The sequence below is a fragment of the Mercenaria mercenaria genome, chromosome 2 (assembly GCF_021730395.1).
Source record: "Mercenaria mercenaria strain notata chromosome 2, MADL_Memer_1, whole genome shotgun sequence".
Taxonomy (NCBI): Eukaryota; Metazoa; Mollusca; class Bivalvia; order Venerida; family Veneridae; genus Mercenaria; species Mercenaria mercenaria.
The window spans coordinates 90459875-90479134 of record NC_069362.1 but is presented as its reverse complement, the minus strand read 5'-3'; the positions used below and the strand labels follow the sequence as shown (position 1 = coordinate 90479134).

The 19260-nt window shown below is 33.7% G+C and overlaps 3 protein-coding genes across 11 annotated transcripts in view; 2 read left to right on the top strand and 1 right to left on the bottom strand.

Moving 5' to 3' along the window:
• Positions 1-19260, bottom strand: part of LOC123564538 (protein white-like) — a 90546-nt gene that overhangs the window by 55252 nt on the left and 16034 nt on the right. For 3 of the 6 annotated variants that reach the window (XR_008369935.1, XR_008369936.1, XM_053537198.1), the window contains exon 1: positions 4512-4669. The exons of 1 other annotated variant lie outside the window; for it this stretch is intronic. The gene's annotated coding sequence lies outside the window, so the exon portion shown is untranslated. Of the gene's footprint in view, positions 1-4511; positions 4670-19260 lie in introns of those variants that run through there. 2 more of the 6 variants (XR_008369934.1, XM_053537196.1) reach the window with 2 other exon arrangements.
• LOC123564541 (alpha-tocopherol transfer protein-like) lies at positions 277-11014 on the top strand. 4 transcript variants are annotated; one of them, XM_053537200.1, is made up of 9 exons: positions 987-1005; positions 2795-2887; positions 3372-3515; positions 4793-5032; positions 6619-6695; positions 8138-8254; positions 8555-8665; positions 9014-9115; positions 9439-11014. In XM_053537200.1, the coding sequence occupies exons 3-9, from the start codon at positions 3377-3379 to the stop codon at positions 9553-9555; spliced, it is 903 nt and encodes a 300-aa protein (XP_053393175.1). In that variant the 5' UTR covers positions 987-1005; positions 2795-2887; positions 3372-3376; the 3' UTR covers positions 9556-11014. The 4 variants fall into 4 exon arrangements, with proteins under 4 accessions (XP_045214132.1, XP_053393175.1, XP_053393174.1 ...); XM_045358197.2 differs by lacking the exons at positions 987-1005; positions 2795-2887 and adding an exon at positions 277-434; XM_053537199.1 differs by lacking the exon at positions 2795-2887 and having other exon boundaries at positions 1004-1046.
• The window catches only part of LOC123562355 (protein white-like), a 31202-nt gene continuing 27166 nt past the window's right edge, over positions 15225-19260 (top strand). Inside the window, exon 1 of the mRNA XM_053527213.1 lies at positions 15225-15332. Coding sequence (XP_053383188.1) covers positions 15225-15332 — 108 coding nt within the window. The remainder of the gene's footprint in view (positions 15333-19260) is intronic.

The window sequence follows — 19260 nt, the reverse complement described above, 5'->3', positions numbered from 1 at the left end:
ACAAAAACAAATAAGAATATGCAACTCTTAGTTTTCGTTTTATCCAGAATAATCTCCCTGCATTGTATGCTTGTAACATAGGCTGACATTGATGATTGTGGTTTGTTTTTAAAACTGATTTGTATACAAGGACGAAAACGAACTAAGTGTATTTCTAACAACTTCGTCGTTAATTCTACATAACTTTAACTAAATTTAATATGTCCGATTTAATATCATCTTTTAATCATATAATTTAAATCACTATTGGACTTTAAGATATGTAATGTTTTCGGTTGAATTTCTGCAACATTGTTTTTTTATATAAGCGTCTCGGTTTCGGCCGCAATGACTCAGAGGTAATGAACCGTTTAAAATGCCGTCAGTGAAGTTATTTTAACTATACACAATATTTGTTCCTGGTTATTATCACAGGCTGGGAAATTTTGCTGGAAGTAAGTTTATTAAAATATATATTTTGGAATTATACATCATTTACCTTTAAATGATAAACTATTTTATAGTTTCGTTGCAAAGTGGAAATTAAGGTAGATATAAATTTATTTGACCCCAGATTTTGTTTTGCATTTACCTTTAAACAAATCAAATACAGTCGAGACTGCCTTAATGACCCCCTGAATTTAGCGAATCCCTGTCATATGCGACCCTATTTTATGCTCCGGACGCAATTTACTATTAAAAGAGCCTGAATTAAGCAACCCCCTGCCTTACGCGACAAACGACTGTGAAATCAGGCTCCCGAATCGATATTTAGACCGTTTTCAGCGACTTTGAGACGCTCCCTCGCAAAATTTTACACAATAGAGTTACCGTTCTTTATCTCGCATAAAGTTGTTTGAGACGAGAACTTATTTGTTTACAAAAAAATGGCTGATGAAAACGTAAAAAGAACTGTTTTGACATTAGAACAGCGTGTTAAGGCACTTGAATTGCTCGATTAGGGAAAACCAGCGTATAAAGTCGCTGAAGAATTCGGAGTCGGTGCATAAATTAACTTTATTCCTGGTAAAACAAAAAGATGGCGGTATTTAACAGGAAACGACGAAGTAAACACAGATTAAAGATGCAGTCAATAATCGAATAAATGTCAATGAACAATTAGTACACAAAAATATAAATATCATAAACCTAAGTGTGTAAATAGTTCAAAAGGAACATCTATATTTTACTGCTCCCCTTTATTTTCTTACCAGATCATGAGCTTAAATTTGTTTTATCAACATCATACGAATGATGCAAATTATTTGAAATTTATATTTTATCAATATGCAATTAAAGAAATAGTATTTAATCATTTTCCACTCCTACCTTAAAAGAGGGCAATATATAAGTATCCGATATTCATGTACTTTAATCGGAAAAATATATGAAACCAGCGTCATCCTGTTAAGTGAGACTGTTTTAAGAGACTCCCTGTCATATGTGACCTTTTTCGCTGCTTCCCAAAGTCGGTCTCTTAAAACAGTCTGTATAATTGTTAGTTTTGAAATCTTATTTCACTTGATATTATAGATATTTAAGAATAATTTTTCACTTTTGTTTGGTGCACTATGAGCAATATTTGACTGACTTCATCGACTTAAAGAGAATTCCTATAGTTTTCTTTCCTTTCATAGATTTTTTTCAAATTCACATATATGATAGGAAAATTTGTGCTGAAAACAATGAACAAATAAAAACAATGGGTCACCAGGCTCGTTTTTGTGACAAATTGTTTTGAACACACCCACTGTTGCTGAAACTGCAAGCGATTTTTCAACATTTTCATAATTTTATGCTTTTTTATAAATACCAACCAAAATATACATCAAGACAGCACAATAAGGTTTATTCTTTTTTTAAATTACAGATTTTATTATATACTTATTTGATATCATAGTCATATTTGTAATACTATATCCTTACAATAATGGGCACAAATGAAAAAATATTGTTTCATATTTACTTTTATGAACTTTTTTAAATGAAAAATACCCATAGTGAAGAATATTTTTTTTATTTTGAAAAAACTGTTTCATAGAATTTTTTCCTGTTTTTCTTGTGTATAGATAATTGTATTGTGAGCAGAAAAATGGCTAAATATGTATGGGTCACCAGGCTAAATTTTATATTAAGACCGCTAGAATACAACACCTGTTCGGACGAAAAATGGCGCAAACCTGACCAAATTGATAACATGTATATCTGCTAGAAGTTAAAAAAAAGTTTTGAAAATTCTTAATTCTCTCTAAAATCGAATACTAAATAATCTGAAAGGTGATATTGTCTTAACAGTACTAAGTCAATTGTCTTACATTATATGAACAACACTGTCTTTATGCTAAAATGCGATGTGAAAACAAAACCACAAAAATGGCAGGATACCTGTCAGGCATGATACTTGTCAATACAACATAAACCAGTATCAACATTGATTACTGATAAAACTTATCAAAAATGTTATTTCATTCAATATTTCTCATACTTAAGATTGTCTGTCACATGTTCCAACAAATGTTGACTTCACTTCAGTTTTCCATAGAAAGTGTCGGCTGCGCAGAAAGATGCGCATAAAAAACTATAGGAATTCCCTTTAAAGGCATGTTGTCAGTGAAGAGGTCGTGCAGAATTGTAAAAACGGAGATGATTTTTTTCTCCACAAATCCATGAAATAATCCCAGGCTTATAAGTTCGGTTGTCTCTTTCCTAATCCAAAAATAGGTTCTAAATTTAGCATTAAGCTGAAACGATATGATCTGAAATAAAGGCTTCTTACATTACAAGCTTTGTAATTTAACTGCACGCTTAACTGTAGAGTATTCAAACAAACAAGAACATTTAATATCTTCATTATTATTCGAGTGAAACCATCGCTCTTCACAATATCACTGAAAGGACCTAAGAAAATGTGCGTATTATATTACTTTTCGTCATTTTTGTAAAATACAATTGTTGTAAATTACATCACATCGTATACTATTTATCAATAATTTTTACTAGATTGCATTTTACACGACAGCTGTTAAAAATAAAATCATTTCTTATCTTTACCTACCATTATCATCGACTAACTGAGAGTATTTGTTTTTATGGCCATATATTTATAGGGCAATTTCTGGCATATTGTCACGACGCCACATACATGTACTTCTCGTAACCGCCTTTGTTTGATCAGACGACATTGATTTGTTTCTTTACACATATTACGTAAAATAGTTAATCAATAAACTGATATTTTTCATGAAAACTTCTCTGTATCTCCTTTGATTTCATTCTTTTAAGACGCACGAATTTCCTACTTAAAATAGAAAACTACCGTTACCAACAGCCCAGACAATTTAGTTCTTTTGTGTCGGAAACAGCTGTCTAATTCGTTTTCATATGTTCCAAAGATTTCATGATGTCTGCCAAGGAGATAAGACTAAGTTCAATGACTGAAGAACTTAGAAAAGTCGCTGAAGAAGAGGTAAACGAGCAACCAGCAAGAAGACATGTAGATATCGAAACGTTAAGAAACAGAATACTGTTGCACCCAGGTAAATGCCTTTTATTCGCCAGTACTGATTTAATAATATTTTTTATTTTATGTTTTCCAGTGAATTATAGAGTTTTCTCAGTGAAATAAAAGTGATAATCCACAGTTTTGAAACAGTAGATTATCATTTGTTTTTGCCGAACTAGTTCCGGTCCTCCGTCGCGACTGAAGTCAAATTGTATACCGAGCGTTATGAATACCGGGGACCATAATGACGATATGACGTCGTTAAAATGACGTCATTTGTGTTATGCTTTCTGTTGATCTTTTCTGCGATTTTCGACATTTTATAAATTGCGTAACAAAAGTAGAGTATTACACATAAAATAAAAAGAAAATTTGTTTGTGTCAGTGAAATATCAATTTTATTTCACTCGTGAGCACCAAAAACAGTCATTTTCACTCGTGGCTACGCCACTCGTGAAAATATCAGTTCTTGATGCTCACTTGTGAAATAAAATTGATATTTCACTGAAACAAACAAATATCCTCTATGTGTTTTATTGATTATCATTATCAATATTCGATTGATATATAAAGAAATTTGTAGAAAAAAATTATTTGAGTGAAAAATGTGCTGTTCAATGTACCATTCTTGTCTATATAGAAAATTTAATACCGTACTAGTTTTGCCAAAAACAAGGATATCCAATAGAAAACCAGGGGTTACAAATGCAAATTGGTGTGTTTGATAAACCCGCAAATGGAAGCATTGTTATCTAGTAAGGACGCAGAAAGTTTATTTTTGGTACATGTATTTATATTCCCTGGAAAATAAATGACTCCTTGTATAGCATTTCTTTCCAGTTTTAGAGATTTAATAACGTAAATAAACATTTTTATGTTCTGGATCAAAGCTGTGGTATTAAACTCATCAAATATTTATCTAGCTTGGATTGAACATTTAGTTTAACCTTTGTTCAATAAACATATGAAATAGTTCTGATAATTATATATCATAATTGATTTCAATAAAACAATAAATCAAGCAACTCACCTACACCGACAAAAGTTTGTGAGTGGTCTGCCAACCCAACCACTGGTGCTGATGAAACAGAAATGCCAAATGTGATCGATGATATTTTCTGAAATGAGTTTTATGTATGAAATCGTTGTTAATACTTGAGAAGATAGCGACACTTCTAATCCGCACCTTTTCGTCCAGATATTTTTGTTTTTGGGTAAGATACCTTTGACAATCGTAATCAGAACGCTCATGTAGCAACTTGATATCTATATACTGCAGTGATTCGAATACTAATAATGTTCTATTTTTAGAGTTAAAAGTCCAAACAGATGATGCATATTTGCTGAGGTTTTTGAGAGCAACACGCTTTGATCACGAATCTGCTTTCACTCTAATCCAAAAATATCTCGAGATGAAATCAGACGAGAAAAACAGACTGCTTTTCAAAGATATGCGACCATCGTCTGTCAAGCATGTGCTTGAGGCCGGAGTAACGGGAGAACTACCAAACCGTGATAAACTTGGAAGAAGAGTGATGGTCTTCAGACCAGGTCAGATCAGAAAGTTTTATACAACTGAATTTAGAATGAGACAGATCTCTTGACCGTCATGAATTATATAGAAATATATTTCAGATTCAGCACAACAGGCCTATCTTTATGATATGAAGTTTTACTTGTTTCCTTGGGCCTAGTTAGTTTTGGGAGTTAAACATGAAATTTAACTGGCTATTCTTACCTTACAATGAAGATATAGCTTTTGGTCGTACAAATATTTTTCATATGTGACCTGTAATGACAAGTTAAGTCTATGGCGAATTGTCCTAAAATATGAGTTTGTGATTTTGTTTAATTAATGAAGTTGTATTTGTTTTTTGAAAGTTCAGACACTATGTCTCAAAATCCATTGGTAGCATTTTTAATTATCATCATTTTGGTGACCATCTTGACTTCAAAAAGGTTATGTTTTGTTACGTTTTCTTATAAATTGTTTTTTTTTCTAAAACTAACGGTATGCATATTGTATTTTACATAAATATTAGAGCAAGTTAAACAAGTTCACGTGGGATATTAAACCTATATTGTGCATCTAACATGGAGTTATTTGTGCTTGAAGGGAGATAAAACTCTTGTTAGTTTACAGATTAAGTTAAATTTGATACTTCTTCAAATGAACAAAATACAGTTTTTAAACAAAATATATCTAAATAAACTTACTGTATGTCTTATTAAGTAATTTAATGCATATCTTTAAAGTAATAAAGATAAAGGGAGGTAAAATATATAAAATACGCATTTGCTTCTTGATGTCGTAAACTATTCACTTTGCTCAATTATAAGTGAAGTGATTGCATTTATTACAAAAAATAAGTTAATGTAAACATTGTATGTCATTAATAGTATTTAACTTTTTGGTTTGATTAAAGAGGAAATAAAAACAAAATGCGAGGAATATATCCGGGTGTTTTAGAATGAACATAAGATTTGTATCTTTTTCTCCATTCTTGACCTAAATGACTCAACTGAAATTGTGTTACACACAATATTTATTCTAAAACTTTAGCTATATGAAACAAATTGAAATGCAGGGACGTAATTTTAAAGTACATAATTGATTAATGCGCATTTTAAGGTATTAAACATCTGTTCAATGGTGATAATCTCACAGTTGACTTTGGAATCACTTTCCGGCTACCTCTGTGAGGCTGAAAACCTTCAAATGACATAGAATTCTTTTGTGTGAGGTAAAATGCAGCTGACGTACCGAAGATTATTGGTTTATTCAGGCACATACCCATACATATTGTAATTACCAGATGGGCACCAGGGCCTTCCAGTTCTTGAAGTTCTTAAGTTGTACATGTATGTTTAAAGTTTGAAATATAGCGGCCATTTTGATATTCAAGGTGGCCTCCGACTGAGTTCTTTATATGTGACACAAACGCTTTCATAAAAACACAACTTTTCCATATACACAGGATTACAATTCGCCACAGACCAGTGATCTTTCTTTGCTGTGATATTAGTTTAATACAATAACTATAAGATTTAGTTTTTGCTATAGTGCCTTTACGATTATGAAATATACAACCTCTCTGAATAATTTTCATTTTTTCTCATGATTTTGTTTTTCGAAGGTAAATGGGATCCAAGCAAATTTCCGATAACGGATATGTTCAAAACAAACTTCATGACGTTATACAAGTTTATTGAGGTAAGCTAATTCATTGGTATGTGAGATATATTGTTCTTTAAGTAGCAGATTAATAAATGCAGTTATATCGTTCCAGATTGTATAAGTCATGTATATATGGCAATAGAATCTTGCGGTAGATACAGTAATTTACTTCCTAGCAGATACCATGTATCTTCCAGAATGTACACATTTTGTCTGCATGCACTTAAAAAAGCCTGCTAAAGTTCAACATAAGGATATAAATGATCTCCTGATAAATACCAATCCTTGTATTGAATGATGACGTCATGCTCTGTTTTCAAAATGTGTTTAATTTCCACACCTACTTTAAATAAGCAACATGCCATGTCATTCATTTAGTGTTGTATATTCATATTCAAACAGGCAGTGTTTACAAACTTTATGTTTTTTGAGCGTGAGTAAACTGTATGTAGTTTAATCGTCCAAGTGGCGGTTTGTTATTGATCGTTCCAATGTGGTGTCCAGCTGGGCTCCTTCTTCATTATCCTCCGCCGAACGTTTAGGCAATGTCCGTCTGGCTGGTCGTCCGTCCTTGCTTGCGCGTGCACGCGTGAGTGAGTGCATCCGTAAATGCAAACCTCACATAATTATTTATCAGCTCATATAGTATTATCTCCCTTTACCTAGTAAAAGCAGAAATTTACCCCTTGATTTGTTTTAGTTTGTTTGAAAATGCCTATAATTCAATTAAGTATTTCAGCTAGAATCACCAAACCTCACATACTTATTGAAAAGCATATGACCTTTGCTCAAATATTGTATTACCCTTCTTAACCCAGTTAAGCAGAAGATTCCCCTTGATCTGGTAAAATAATTGAAAGTGCTTATAATTTAAGTATGTTAATTAGAATCACCAAGCCTCACATAATGATTAATTAGCACGTGACATGTGGTCATATGTAGGATTGCCTACCTTTACCCAGTAAAAGGAGAGTTTTTCAATTTATTTGGTAACAACTAGAGATGTTTACCGTATCAAAGTAACCTATGAATGGATATTCATGAAACTTTGCACAGTTGTCGATCACTATATGACGGTGGGGCATGCATATCTTTCATCTGGAACTCTTCAGTAGCTGCATAGCTATTGCCCTTTTAAAATTCATGAATTCGAACAAAACGTAACCCAATGATGGATCTTCATTAAACTTAATGCAAATATATAGATCATTATAGGGTAGAGATTATCCTCTTGATTTTGTAAAACGAAACAGCTTATCTGGCGGGGGACAAAAATTCACTGAATTTGCTCGTTCATACTTAAATCTTAATTTTTGTCTGCGGTTCATTCTCATTATTATACTAATCTGGTTTATGTATACATTTGCTCAGTCAAAGTTCACGTGACTGTATACATTTATACATTCCTCCTTTTTTCATGTGGAGGTCAGTGTTTGTGCTTGCGTTTTTTCCTGATGGGCATTTGTCTTTGCTTTTAGGATGAGGAGACACAGATAAAGGGAGTAGTTGTAATATTTGACATGAATGGCATGGGATTCGGGCAAATTACTCACTTGTCACCATTCTTTGCCAAACGTATTGTTGCCTTGTTGCAAGTAAGTGCATGCAAATTAATTGTAAATAAACAATACCAAATAAGTTTAAAAACCAACTTGCTGGAAAGAAAATGTCAAACATTACTCTTCTATCTATAGTTTTCATTATTAACATGTATAAAATATACCCACTGGCATTAAATAAGCCAGGTTATAAAAACAGAAAACTTACATGTTACCACAAACACTGTCGTGTAATATAATGTGTTTTCTTAAATTAGATCTGTCAATAAAGGATAAAATTATTGCAAGAAATTCAAGCTTAACAAAGCTTTAATTGTATGTAAATGAAATTTTCAGGAAAGCTTTCCAATGCAATTCAAAGCCGTTCATCTCGTAAACGAGCCGGCAGTCTTTGATTACTTATTTGCTATTCTACGACATTTTATGAGCCAAGAAACCATAGATAAGGTGAGTGGTACTATCAACTATGAAAATACTCTCAACACAGGTATATAAGGACAGTTCGCAGGTTGAACTATTTATTTATTTATTTTGTTGGGTTTAACGTCGCATCGACACAATTATAGGTCATATGGCGACTTTCCAGCTTTGATGGTGGAGGAAGACCCCAGGTGCCTCTTCGTGCATTATTTCATCACGAGCGGGCACCGCAGATGGAACTAAATACGTCATATACGTCAACAGGAATTGACTTTATGTGCATCGTTTTAGCAAAGATACTTTTATTTTCTGATTTGATATAATGGGGATGTAAAGTTTGATGTATTAAATACAGTGAAAATATTTTCATTTAAGATGAACGTTCATGGACATAAGCTGGAAGAACTAGCTGAGTATTTTGATGTAGACCATTTGCCAGCGGAATATGGCGGAAACGGTCCAAAATTCTCTAATGAGGTACATATTAGAAAAAAAATTCGAATCTGGTACCTATTATTCTGTCGTTCACTGGTATGGTGTAAATGACTTCGAATTCTCACAATTACTCTAGGATTATCAAATTGAATACATATTTCTTTTTATACGAGATATTTCTACAGTACACACGAACATACATACTTTTGCGTATACATGTATAGTAAATTCTATTTTATAAGATCTCATTGCGAGCGGTGGGCTATAGCAAATGTATTTCGTCTCTTTTAAAAACTATTACTGTGTATTATTTTACAAACAAATGATCATACTCTAGCAGTGTAATGCTTTACTTTGTTTTGCAGGAATGGATGGAGACTCTGTTAGAATGCGATGCGGAATTCGATGCGGAAGCAAAGAACTGTATCATCAAAACATCACCAAACGATGGTTCCGGGACTTACAGAAAATTGCATACTTAAATTCTGTCGCAAACCAGCATTTCATAAATTGTTTCAATTTACGAATGCCGATATTTTAGTTGCTAGACATCTACACAGATCATTTTCAGATCAATATGATCATACCTTTACTATCTTACAATGTGACACTTAGCATGTTATCTTCATTATACTGAGTGATACTTAACTTTATTATCTGACTATTTTAAAAAATAAGGCTGACAAAAACACTTGAATCAATAAAAGCAAGGGTAGATCATACACAGACAGACATATCCCACTAGTTTCTGTTGTGAAAAAAAATTTCAATATGTCTTAAACCGATTTCATTTTCCAAGTCCAAAGGAAGTAATCTAGTAAATTATAAAGACTATTGTAGCAAATCATGGTAATACCCTACTTATTCAAACTATTGAATGTAATGAATCTCTGTTCTCTTTGGATTAGAAGTTAAATTAATATAAATGAGACAGCTAAGTAGGAAAAATGATGATATTGTATATTATATACTTATGGACAAATAATATATCATGTTTCTGTGTTACGAGATTTACGAGATTTCTCTGTCAATGGTTTAGGTAAATTTGAAATTGGTTCTCAGCAATAAGTAGAAAGCAAAACATACAAGGAGCGCTATTATGTAAGAGTATCTAAAAATCAGACAACTAGTTTAAAATTAAATGTCATTTAGTGCAAAAAATAAGAAATTCAGTAATTTTCAGTATTTGTTGGCAAAACACTGCATGCCAGTAAGCATTGAGCTATACAGTTTATTTGGTATAACTCTAATGGACAATCTGTTTAAGACTTCTTTTAGCAATGTTATAACGTCGATGATGATTTAGTTTGTGGTAGTACTGAAAGTATAGGGTATAATAGCCAAGTAATCTAAGTAAGGCCAGTTATAGGTCATTTAAAAACCTCTGTGATTTTGATATTTACATACCATGCTGCTAAAATGTTGATAATGTGCGATATGTCGTGAGAATTGAACTAAAAATCTGCACAAGTTGTATTAGCCTGCAGGTTACTTTCATTTTTGGTTTTCTCGTGCATTTAAATATCGCCTAATAATGTCACACCGACACATTATCGATCAATTGGCGACTTCCAAGCTTTTAATGGTGGACGAAGACTCCAGGTGCCCCTGTGGGAACGCTAAATGATACAACGTCGCTAAATGATACAACTGACGTTAAATGATACAAAACTGACGCTAAATGATACAACCAACGCTAAATGATATTAAATCGAGGCTCGCTAAAAGATACAAAACTAACGCTAAATGATACAACATTTTTAGGCTCGCAAAAAGATACAAACCGTTGACGCTAAAAGATACATTTTTATAGGGATACATAGAGAATATCTACATTTGTTGACGTTTCCACGACATTATTATCTCATTTTATGCACGACATGTCAAACGGAAATTTAAATATAGTTTTGTATGTTTCCTGTGAAATAAACATATACATGATCCCAATTGTATTTTCCTGGAGTGCTCGCCAGTAACATCCGTGCATTCATTTTATTCTTAAAACTAGTTACATAAACTAGTGAAAATTGAAAGGAAGTTTATGACACAGGGATATAAGCCGGCAATACAGGTCATATATATCATATTTCGTCTCTGCTTTGCGTGTGCGCATATTTCAAAAATACACGTGCACTTATATAGAGGATATTACATGAGTGTCTTGTCATATTGAATTTATTAAACGAGTTGAATAAAATAATAACATGCGAGGCTCTGTCGAGCATTTTATCAATTTTATTCAACAAGTTTAATAAATTCAGTGTGGGAAGGCACAAACGTAATATACTTTTTATCACATGTAACCTTTTTATAGACCAAGTAGTGGCTTTATTTCATTCCCATGACATCAAACATGTGATAAAAATATATGTGCAAATGTAAATATGTAGGTGCATGCTTATATGGATGTGCACGTGTGTATAATTTTACTCGTGCATGTCCATATATGCGTGCACGTGTATATACACGCGTACCTATAATTGCAAGTGTACGTATAATTATTACATACACGTTTCTTTTCCCCGTTAAGTTACACTGGAAACGTCAATATTTTTCCATACACTGACGCCTGAATTTCATATCGGGTGCGTGACGTAATTCTGTGTGTGTTGTTACACTATTTTTTCTATTTAGTTCAGTACTGTTAATTTTATTCAAGCTATTGAACTAATTTATGATATTTACATTATATTTATACGTGTAGATGCGTATGTAATAAACAGGTTATTATTTTTGCATCGGAAAATATGCACTCTTCTTCAGCGGAAGAATATTGCGCTCCTAAAGTCACGCAATATTTCCGCTAAAGAACTCGTGCTTATTTCCCGATACAAAGCTAATAACCTATAAATATACGCTTGCTTGTAAATTTCTAAATATACAAGCAACAAGAATCAAGCGTGCACGCATAAATTATTCGCATACAATGGTAAATATATAGGTGCACGCGTATATATAATATACCCAGAATTACGCATGCACGCGTTAAATCACACGTGTACGTATATATTTACGCGTACACTTGTAAATGTATAAGTACAGGCGTTTATGTAAGTGCAGCTAGAATGTGCGTGCACGCTTAAATATATACGTCCAACATGTATATTTTTAAACGCACGCTTTTAAATATGTGGGTGTTTACGCGTGCATGTATAAAATATACACGTGGACGTATATATTTACACGTCTACGCATGTTTCATACCCGCACGTATAATATAAAATATGTACATTTTAAACATCGACCCAGTATGTTATTTTTCTCTGACTTTTTCCTGACTTTTCTAACATTTCATTTTTCACTGACCATTATCAAGATATCCCTGACAATTCACTGGTCTTGAAAAAAAAGACAGCATTTTCGTCTGACTTTTCAAAGTAAGCGGCAAGCCTGTGACAGATGCATACGGAGAGAAAAGTGATAAAGTCATTTACAATTATAAAATAACATTCTAAAGACATGTTGAAAAAAGCATACGCAGTAATGAGCCCGTTTTGTGAAAAAAAGGCAATTATTGAAAACAGACTCTGATCCAGGACAGGGTCCAGAGGGCCCGTGCCCACCCCCTCCCCGCGGTCGGTTGAGAGGTGAACTATATTCACCAAAGTTGCAGTCAAAATGTAGATTCAATAATGCACCAGAAGCAACCATTTCATACCTTTATTTTAATATTTTGAGTTGAGGGTATCCCTTCCCATACATACCCCACTCTATGCACCTTGCCGATGATTAGCTGGTGCCCCCATTCAAATATTTCTGGATATGGGCCTGGAAAGCACCCCTTAAAAATGAGTCTTCATGCACGTTTCAATGTCTGCATTTGCTTCCCAGCACGTGTTGTACTACATCGCGTTCATTTTGTATCGATGCTTCTATGAGTGATACTTCTGTAACTGCAGATCGGTAATCCATAAATATATTCTTAATTTTCAATCAATAAGAAGCAAATTTTATTGTTGCTTTTAATGTTTCCAACTACCCTATACATCAATACAATAGTAGTCACATCTTCACATCAGTTGTATCTTAACATGTCATTTTACATTTTTTTATCTTCTTTAAAGTTCAACAAATTGACACATACATTTTTATTTTCCTATAAGACTCTCCATATACCCAAATGGTACGTATAAAATTTCCAGAGTTGGGATGTTTTTAAATCATTGACTCATAAAAATATTATTTATGTAACAATTTTCATTGAGCGTGTATTAGTCCGTAGAAATCTTTATATAGTTGATGTACCTGATCTAATTGTATTAGTGGGCTCCTTTGAACTTGCATTTGAATCACATTTGAAAATGTAAAAAATGGTTGTCATAAAACAAAGCGTTCGGAATCTTTACAATATAGGTTGAAGGTCAGTTGGTCAGTTCAACCAACTTTGAAAGTACAGTAACAGTAGGCAGTACAGTGCTGCAGCTGAATTATTAAAACCATGTAAAACAAAAATATATAATTATAGCGGGTAATTTGCAGAACTAAAAATAAGTTTGAATTGTTATAATAACAGTGTCAACAACATAAACATAACAGATTTTTAAAAAATTGTATCCATTTTGCATATGTTACTACGGCAAGGATACGTTTTAAACTCAGTTTGAAGGACTTACAAAATAAAAAAATGTACCACTGATTCCAATTTATACCACTAAAAAGTAATAACAACGGCGTAGAGATTGTATAAAGACCGAATACATGCCACTTTGTTCTTCATTTATGTACGCTGGCAAGCACTTCAGGAAAATAAAATTGAGATCATGTATATATTTATTTCGCAGGAAACATACAAAACTACATTTAAATTTCCGTTTGACATGTCGTGCATAAAATGAGATAATATTTTCGTGAAATCGTCAACAAATGCAGAAATTATCCACATACCCCTATAGAAAATTTGTATCTTTTAGCGTCAACGGTTTGTATCTTTTAGCGAGCCTAAAATGTTGTATCATTTAGCGTTAGTTTTGTATCTTTTAGCGAGCCTCGATTTTGTATCATTTAGCGTTGGTTGTATCATTTAGCGTCAGTTTTGTATCATTTAACGTCAGTTGTATCATTTAGCGAAGTTGTATCATTTAGCGTTCCCACACCCCTCCTAGAATTTCTTCACGAACGGGGACCTAGGTAGGTCCAACGACCTTCCTTGAGCCGGCTGGATTTTCTAAATATACAACTACGACTTAACTATTTGCACTTAATATTTAAATGCGTGAGAATGATGATATTGATCATTGATTTAAATAGGTTTCATGATTACAAAAGTGTTGTAGGAAATTGCATTGTTATCTTATTTCGATCTAACATATTATCATATCTACGTTTTATATACACATAAACACCACTGCATACACTTCCATACATTTTATCGATACGATGCATAGCTGCGAGTAGATTATTGATTGAAATGCAGCTAGCTTAGATAGTTAGATGGTAGTTATTTTCAAATGCGTTATACAGTGATCTTTGTTTTAATTAAGTTTGTCGAGAGAGAGAGAGAGAGAGAGAGAGAGAGAGAGAGAGAGAGGGAGAGAGAGAGAGAGAGAGAGAGAGAGAGAGCGGGGGAGAGAGAGAGAGAGAGAGAGAGATATACGGCTCTTTGCACAGCTCTTTTCATTTAAACCACCTTGTTCTTTAAGAATACCTGTGTAGATCATGAATACACGACTTCCTGCATCCAGGCAAAAGTACTGGGTAAATGGAAAATAGTGTCCAATCATCTGTATTGATAGTACTTCACCAAGAAATTACATGTGTACGTATTTATGAAGGAGCCTCCTTGGCCGAGTGGTTAAGGTCGCTAACTTCAAATCACTTGCCCCTCATCGATGTGGGTTCAAGCCTCACTCGGGGCAATGCATTCTTCATGTGAGGAAGCCATCCAGCTGGCTTACGGAAGGTCAGTGGTTCTACCAATGTGCCCGCTGGTGATAAATAATGCACAGAGGGACACCTGGGGTCTTCCGCATCCATCAAAGCTGGAAAGTTGCCATATGACCTATAATTGTGCCGATTCGACGTTAAACCCAACAAAATAAATAAATAAATTTTGAAGCCCCTTGCCGGAGGGGGGGGGGGAGTTGAAAATGCTGGCTTTATCTCCATGCTGAGGGGTACGATCCCCCCTCCCCCCCCCACACACACACACAATATGGAGCCGCCTGTTTGCTGTGGTTGGCGGCCTGTAAGCCAGAGAAGAGGGTCCTGGATGTTGAGGTGCCCCGTAGCAGCCCGGGGAGATGATACATCCTTTCAGGATGTGAGTGCCAATACACATCTTTAGCCTTTTATTCGGTCTATACGTTTTGGTTGTCGTATTTGCCCTATACAATCAATCGGCTAGTCATGTCAATCCCTGGGAAATCTCACTTTTATTACGCTTGCCTCTTCCTGTTCTTCATGTTAAATTGATTCTATGTGTTTTCATTTCTACATTGCTCAATTTTCTGGGGTTTTTTGTTGTTGTTTTTTTGCAAATTAACGTTACACAAAATCTAATTTACTCACTTTCTATTATCATATTTTACTGCGTTTAGCAAACATCACAGTACGTTCACACAGAGTTATTGAACACTTAATATTCATTTCAATTTCTATTATTAGAATGCGGTGGCTTAGGGTCAATTGTTTGGGTAAAGTAGCAGTCCATTGAATCCCTTAATCATTGCATTTTTGCAATACAGCTGGTGATATAAACAAGATGGCAAATTACCTGGCCTAACATGCATGAGCTGGATATCCGCTCTGTTTACATGTCCCCGTGCTGGACTCCTACGGCGGGTTTGGGCTGCGAGTGTTCAATCTTAATAATTTAACATGGAAAACCAAAACAAAAATAACCGCTTACCGAAACAGACTCTGACAGCACGGAAGGTGATAATCCTTACCAGCCATCAACATTTAACATAGCTTTTCCAAGACTTCTACTCACTCAATCTGCTGATGAAAATTTCAAAATGACAAGTATATCTCCATTTGTGATAGAAAAGAGAGTATAGCTGGAGTAAAGAAATTTCGCAGAGGAGATCTGCATGTTGAGGAAAAAAAAGAAGCACATGCTCGAAATCTTCTAGGCATAACATCATTCTTCAACGGTCTGTGTAAGTGCATTGCGCACCCTACTCTGAATTCCTCAAGATGTGTGGGGGTCATTCGTTGTCCTGATCTTGCTGGAGTATCAGAGACGGAAATTATGCAAGGCCTTACTGAACAACATGTTTCTGCTGCTAGACGTATCAAAATCAAACAGTTAGGAAATTACATGTACCTGGAATAAAGGCTAATTGTAATGGAATTCTCCCCCTGTTGTTAAAATATAATCCTTCTCGATGTGTCTATTGAGTAAGTGAAACCTTTTTGAAAGAAAGTGGCAACACATCCTTTAAAATTTTCTCATTGTATAAATTTATTAATAAGACTACAGAAAAAGCTTCTGGTGGATCATCAATTTTAATAAATAACGCGTGTCCGCATAGAAAAATTATTTTGGATACTACTATTCAGTAAGTTGCATTACATATTACTATGCATCGACTGATTACATTTTCTTCAATATATATGCCTCCTAAATACAAACTTAATTTGAAGACCTCGACTACCTTATCAAACAACTACCGAACCCATATATTCTTTTGGGAGATTTCATTGGTCATCATGAATTTTGGGGTTGTTCTGACAGGAATACTAGAGGTCAAATTATTGAAACCTACATTGAGAGAAATTCTCTCTGCATATTAAATGACAAATCCAAAAGATACTTTCATCTTGCAACAGGACTCTTCTCTTCTCTCAATTTATCAGTTTACCAACCAAACCTTTTTCTGGAATTTAAATGAAAAGTGCTGGATGACTTACGTGGAAGTGATTATTTTCCTATTATCTTATCAAGTAGCGTTCAACAAACGTCAGATCACCCCTCTTATTTTAAATTTAATAAAGCTGCCTTGCAACAATATTAGTCTTTATTTAAAATGATTAAACATTGGAGAGTTTCACATTTTTTATGATCCAGTTGATCGATTTTCTGTTATTCTCTCTGATATTGTCGACAAGTCTATTCCAAAAAAAATTCAAGAAATGGTAAACATAAAAGCAAACCATGGTATAATGATAATTGTAAAACCGCTGTTACGTAGACCGGCTATTTAAAAAAATCAATATACGACCTACAAAAGACAATCTACAGTCAGTTAAGATTCTGAGAGCAAAAGCTCGAAGAACTATTTAACAAACAAGAAAAAGTCCTGTCATTAAAACGTTTCTAAACTTAATTCTAGGGCTTCGGTTAAAAAAGTCTGGGATATGATTCGTAAAGTAAGTGGAAAACCAAAAACTTCCAATGTTTTCCGGGTAATAAAATCAGACCAGTGTATTGCACCCACGAAAGAGGACACTGTAAATACTCTTGGTGAAGTTGTGTCCAAAAACTCTTCATCAAACTATGATCAAAGTTTTAAAAACATTAAACCAACTAAATTAAAAGAAAGTAAACCTTTAAATTTTGATTCAAATAATGATGAAGATTATAATAAAGCTCACAGAATTACTTGACTCTCTAGACAAATGTCATGAAACTGCAGGTGGTCCAGACCAAATTCATTATCAACGTTTAAAACACTTGTCATAAGAATCATTAGAGCTCCTCCTTGAAATTTACAGTATTACATAGAAAACGGAAAGCTATTCCCATACCAAAACCCGGGAAAAATAGCACGAACCCCAGTAATCATAGACTAATTGTCCTTACTAGTTGTTTATGTAAAACTCTAGAACGTAAGATTTATTCCAGACTAGTTTGGTATCTTGAATCTCAATGCCTAAAGCGGTTTTCGCAAACAGGACAGCTCAACTTATCATCTTTTTCGACTGGAAAATTTTATTCGTGATGCATTTGTTATAAAAGAGCATTTAGTGTCTGTCTTTTTCGATTTAGAAAAAGCTTATGACACTACATGGAAATATGGTATTATGAATGACCTTGATGCTTTAGGGTTAAAAGGTCGTCTTCCAACATTCATATTACAATTTTTATCTCATCTTATCTTTTATGATTCGCTTTCTGTTTTACAGTTAATTCATAACGGAATTATTGGAAAACCCTTTCATTAAAAAATTCTTCTCAGGGTTAATGCATTATCTTTCAAAAAGTCTATCATATTTTGGTGGATTCATAGTCAATGGAAACGAAGATGCTGATACTTCAGCAAAGAATTTGAATTTACCATATACTGATATTTAGGCCAAATATAAACAAATACATCACACTAAATGGCAATCGTCGTGGAACAATTGGTCGTTCATAAACTTCCTAATATGAATCCTACTTCATGTGGATGGCACCAATGGAACAGATCTGTTCGCAGGGAGGAAGTTGTTCTTTCTCGTTGTCGAATAGGTCATACCCGTTTGACTCACTCATTCTTATCTTTTGGATAAAGAATGTGTACCATGTCAAACACCGCTTACTATTAAACATGTTTTAATCGACTGTGTAGACTTTGATCTACAGCGCAGTACATACTTAGTCGTTCAATCTTTTAAGGAGATGTTTGAGAAAGTTTCAATCGGCAATATTTTATCATTTTAAAGCAGATAGGCATTTATTACAAAATATGAACATAATGTATTATAATCACACCTTTTGCAATTTATCGGGTTTACAACTGATATTTTAACACTATATATGTATATACATTTTACATAAATAAGTTAAGGTACATGTATGCTTTACAATTAACGTTTTCAATATGGCTTCTTCTCGGTGATATATGACCTTTTTGTGTGGAATCGCCGTAAAATCCAACTCACTCACTCACTCACTCACATATTTTTAACGAAGGGCTATAATATTATTTTTATAAAAATTAACGTCATTTTGAACAGTCATCCATAAGATGTAGTAGGCGACAAGCTATTTGGAGGTAAATAATTTTGCGCTTATTATTATAATTAACATTCTTTTTAGTTATAAATTTAGATATATCCATAAAATCCAGTCTGAATTATATTTGCTTCACTTCACACATCGGCTGGTGTCTATTTATAAATCTGAATGAATTGAGTCTGCCACGATGGTAACGGCAAAACTAGACTTCATGGGTATCTTGAAAATTGTGTTACTCGTTAAGTGCTTCGGTTTATTGATTTTAATTCATGGACTAGCTTCACATTACAGCTTACAGTGTAAC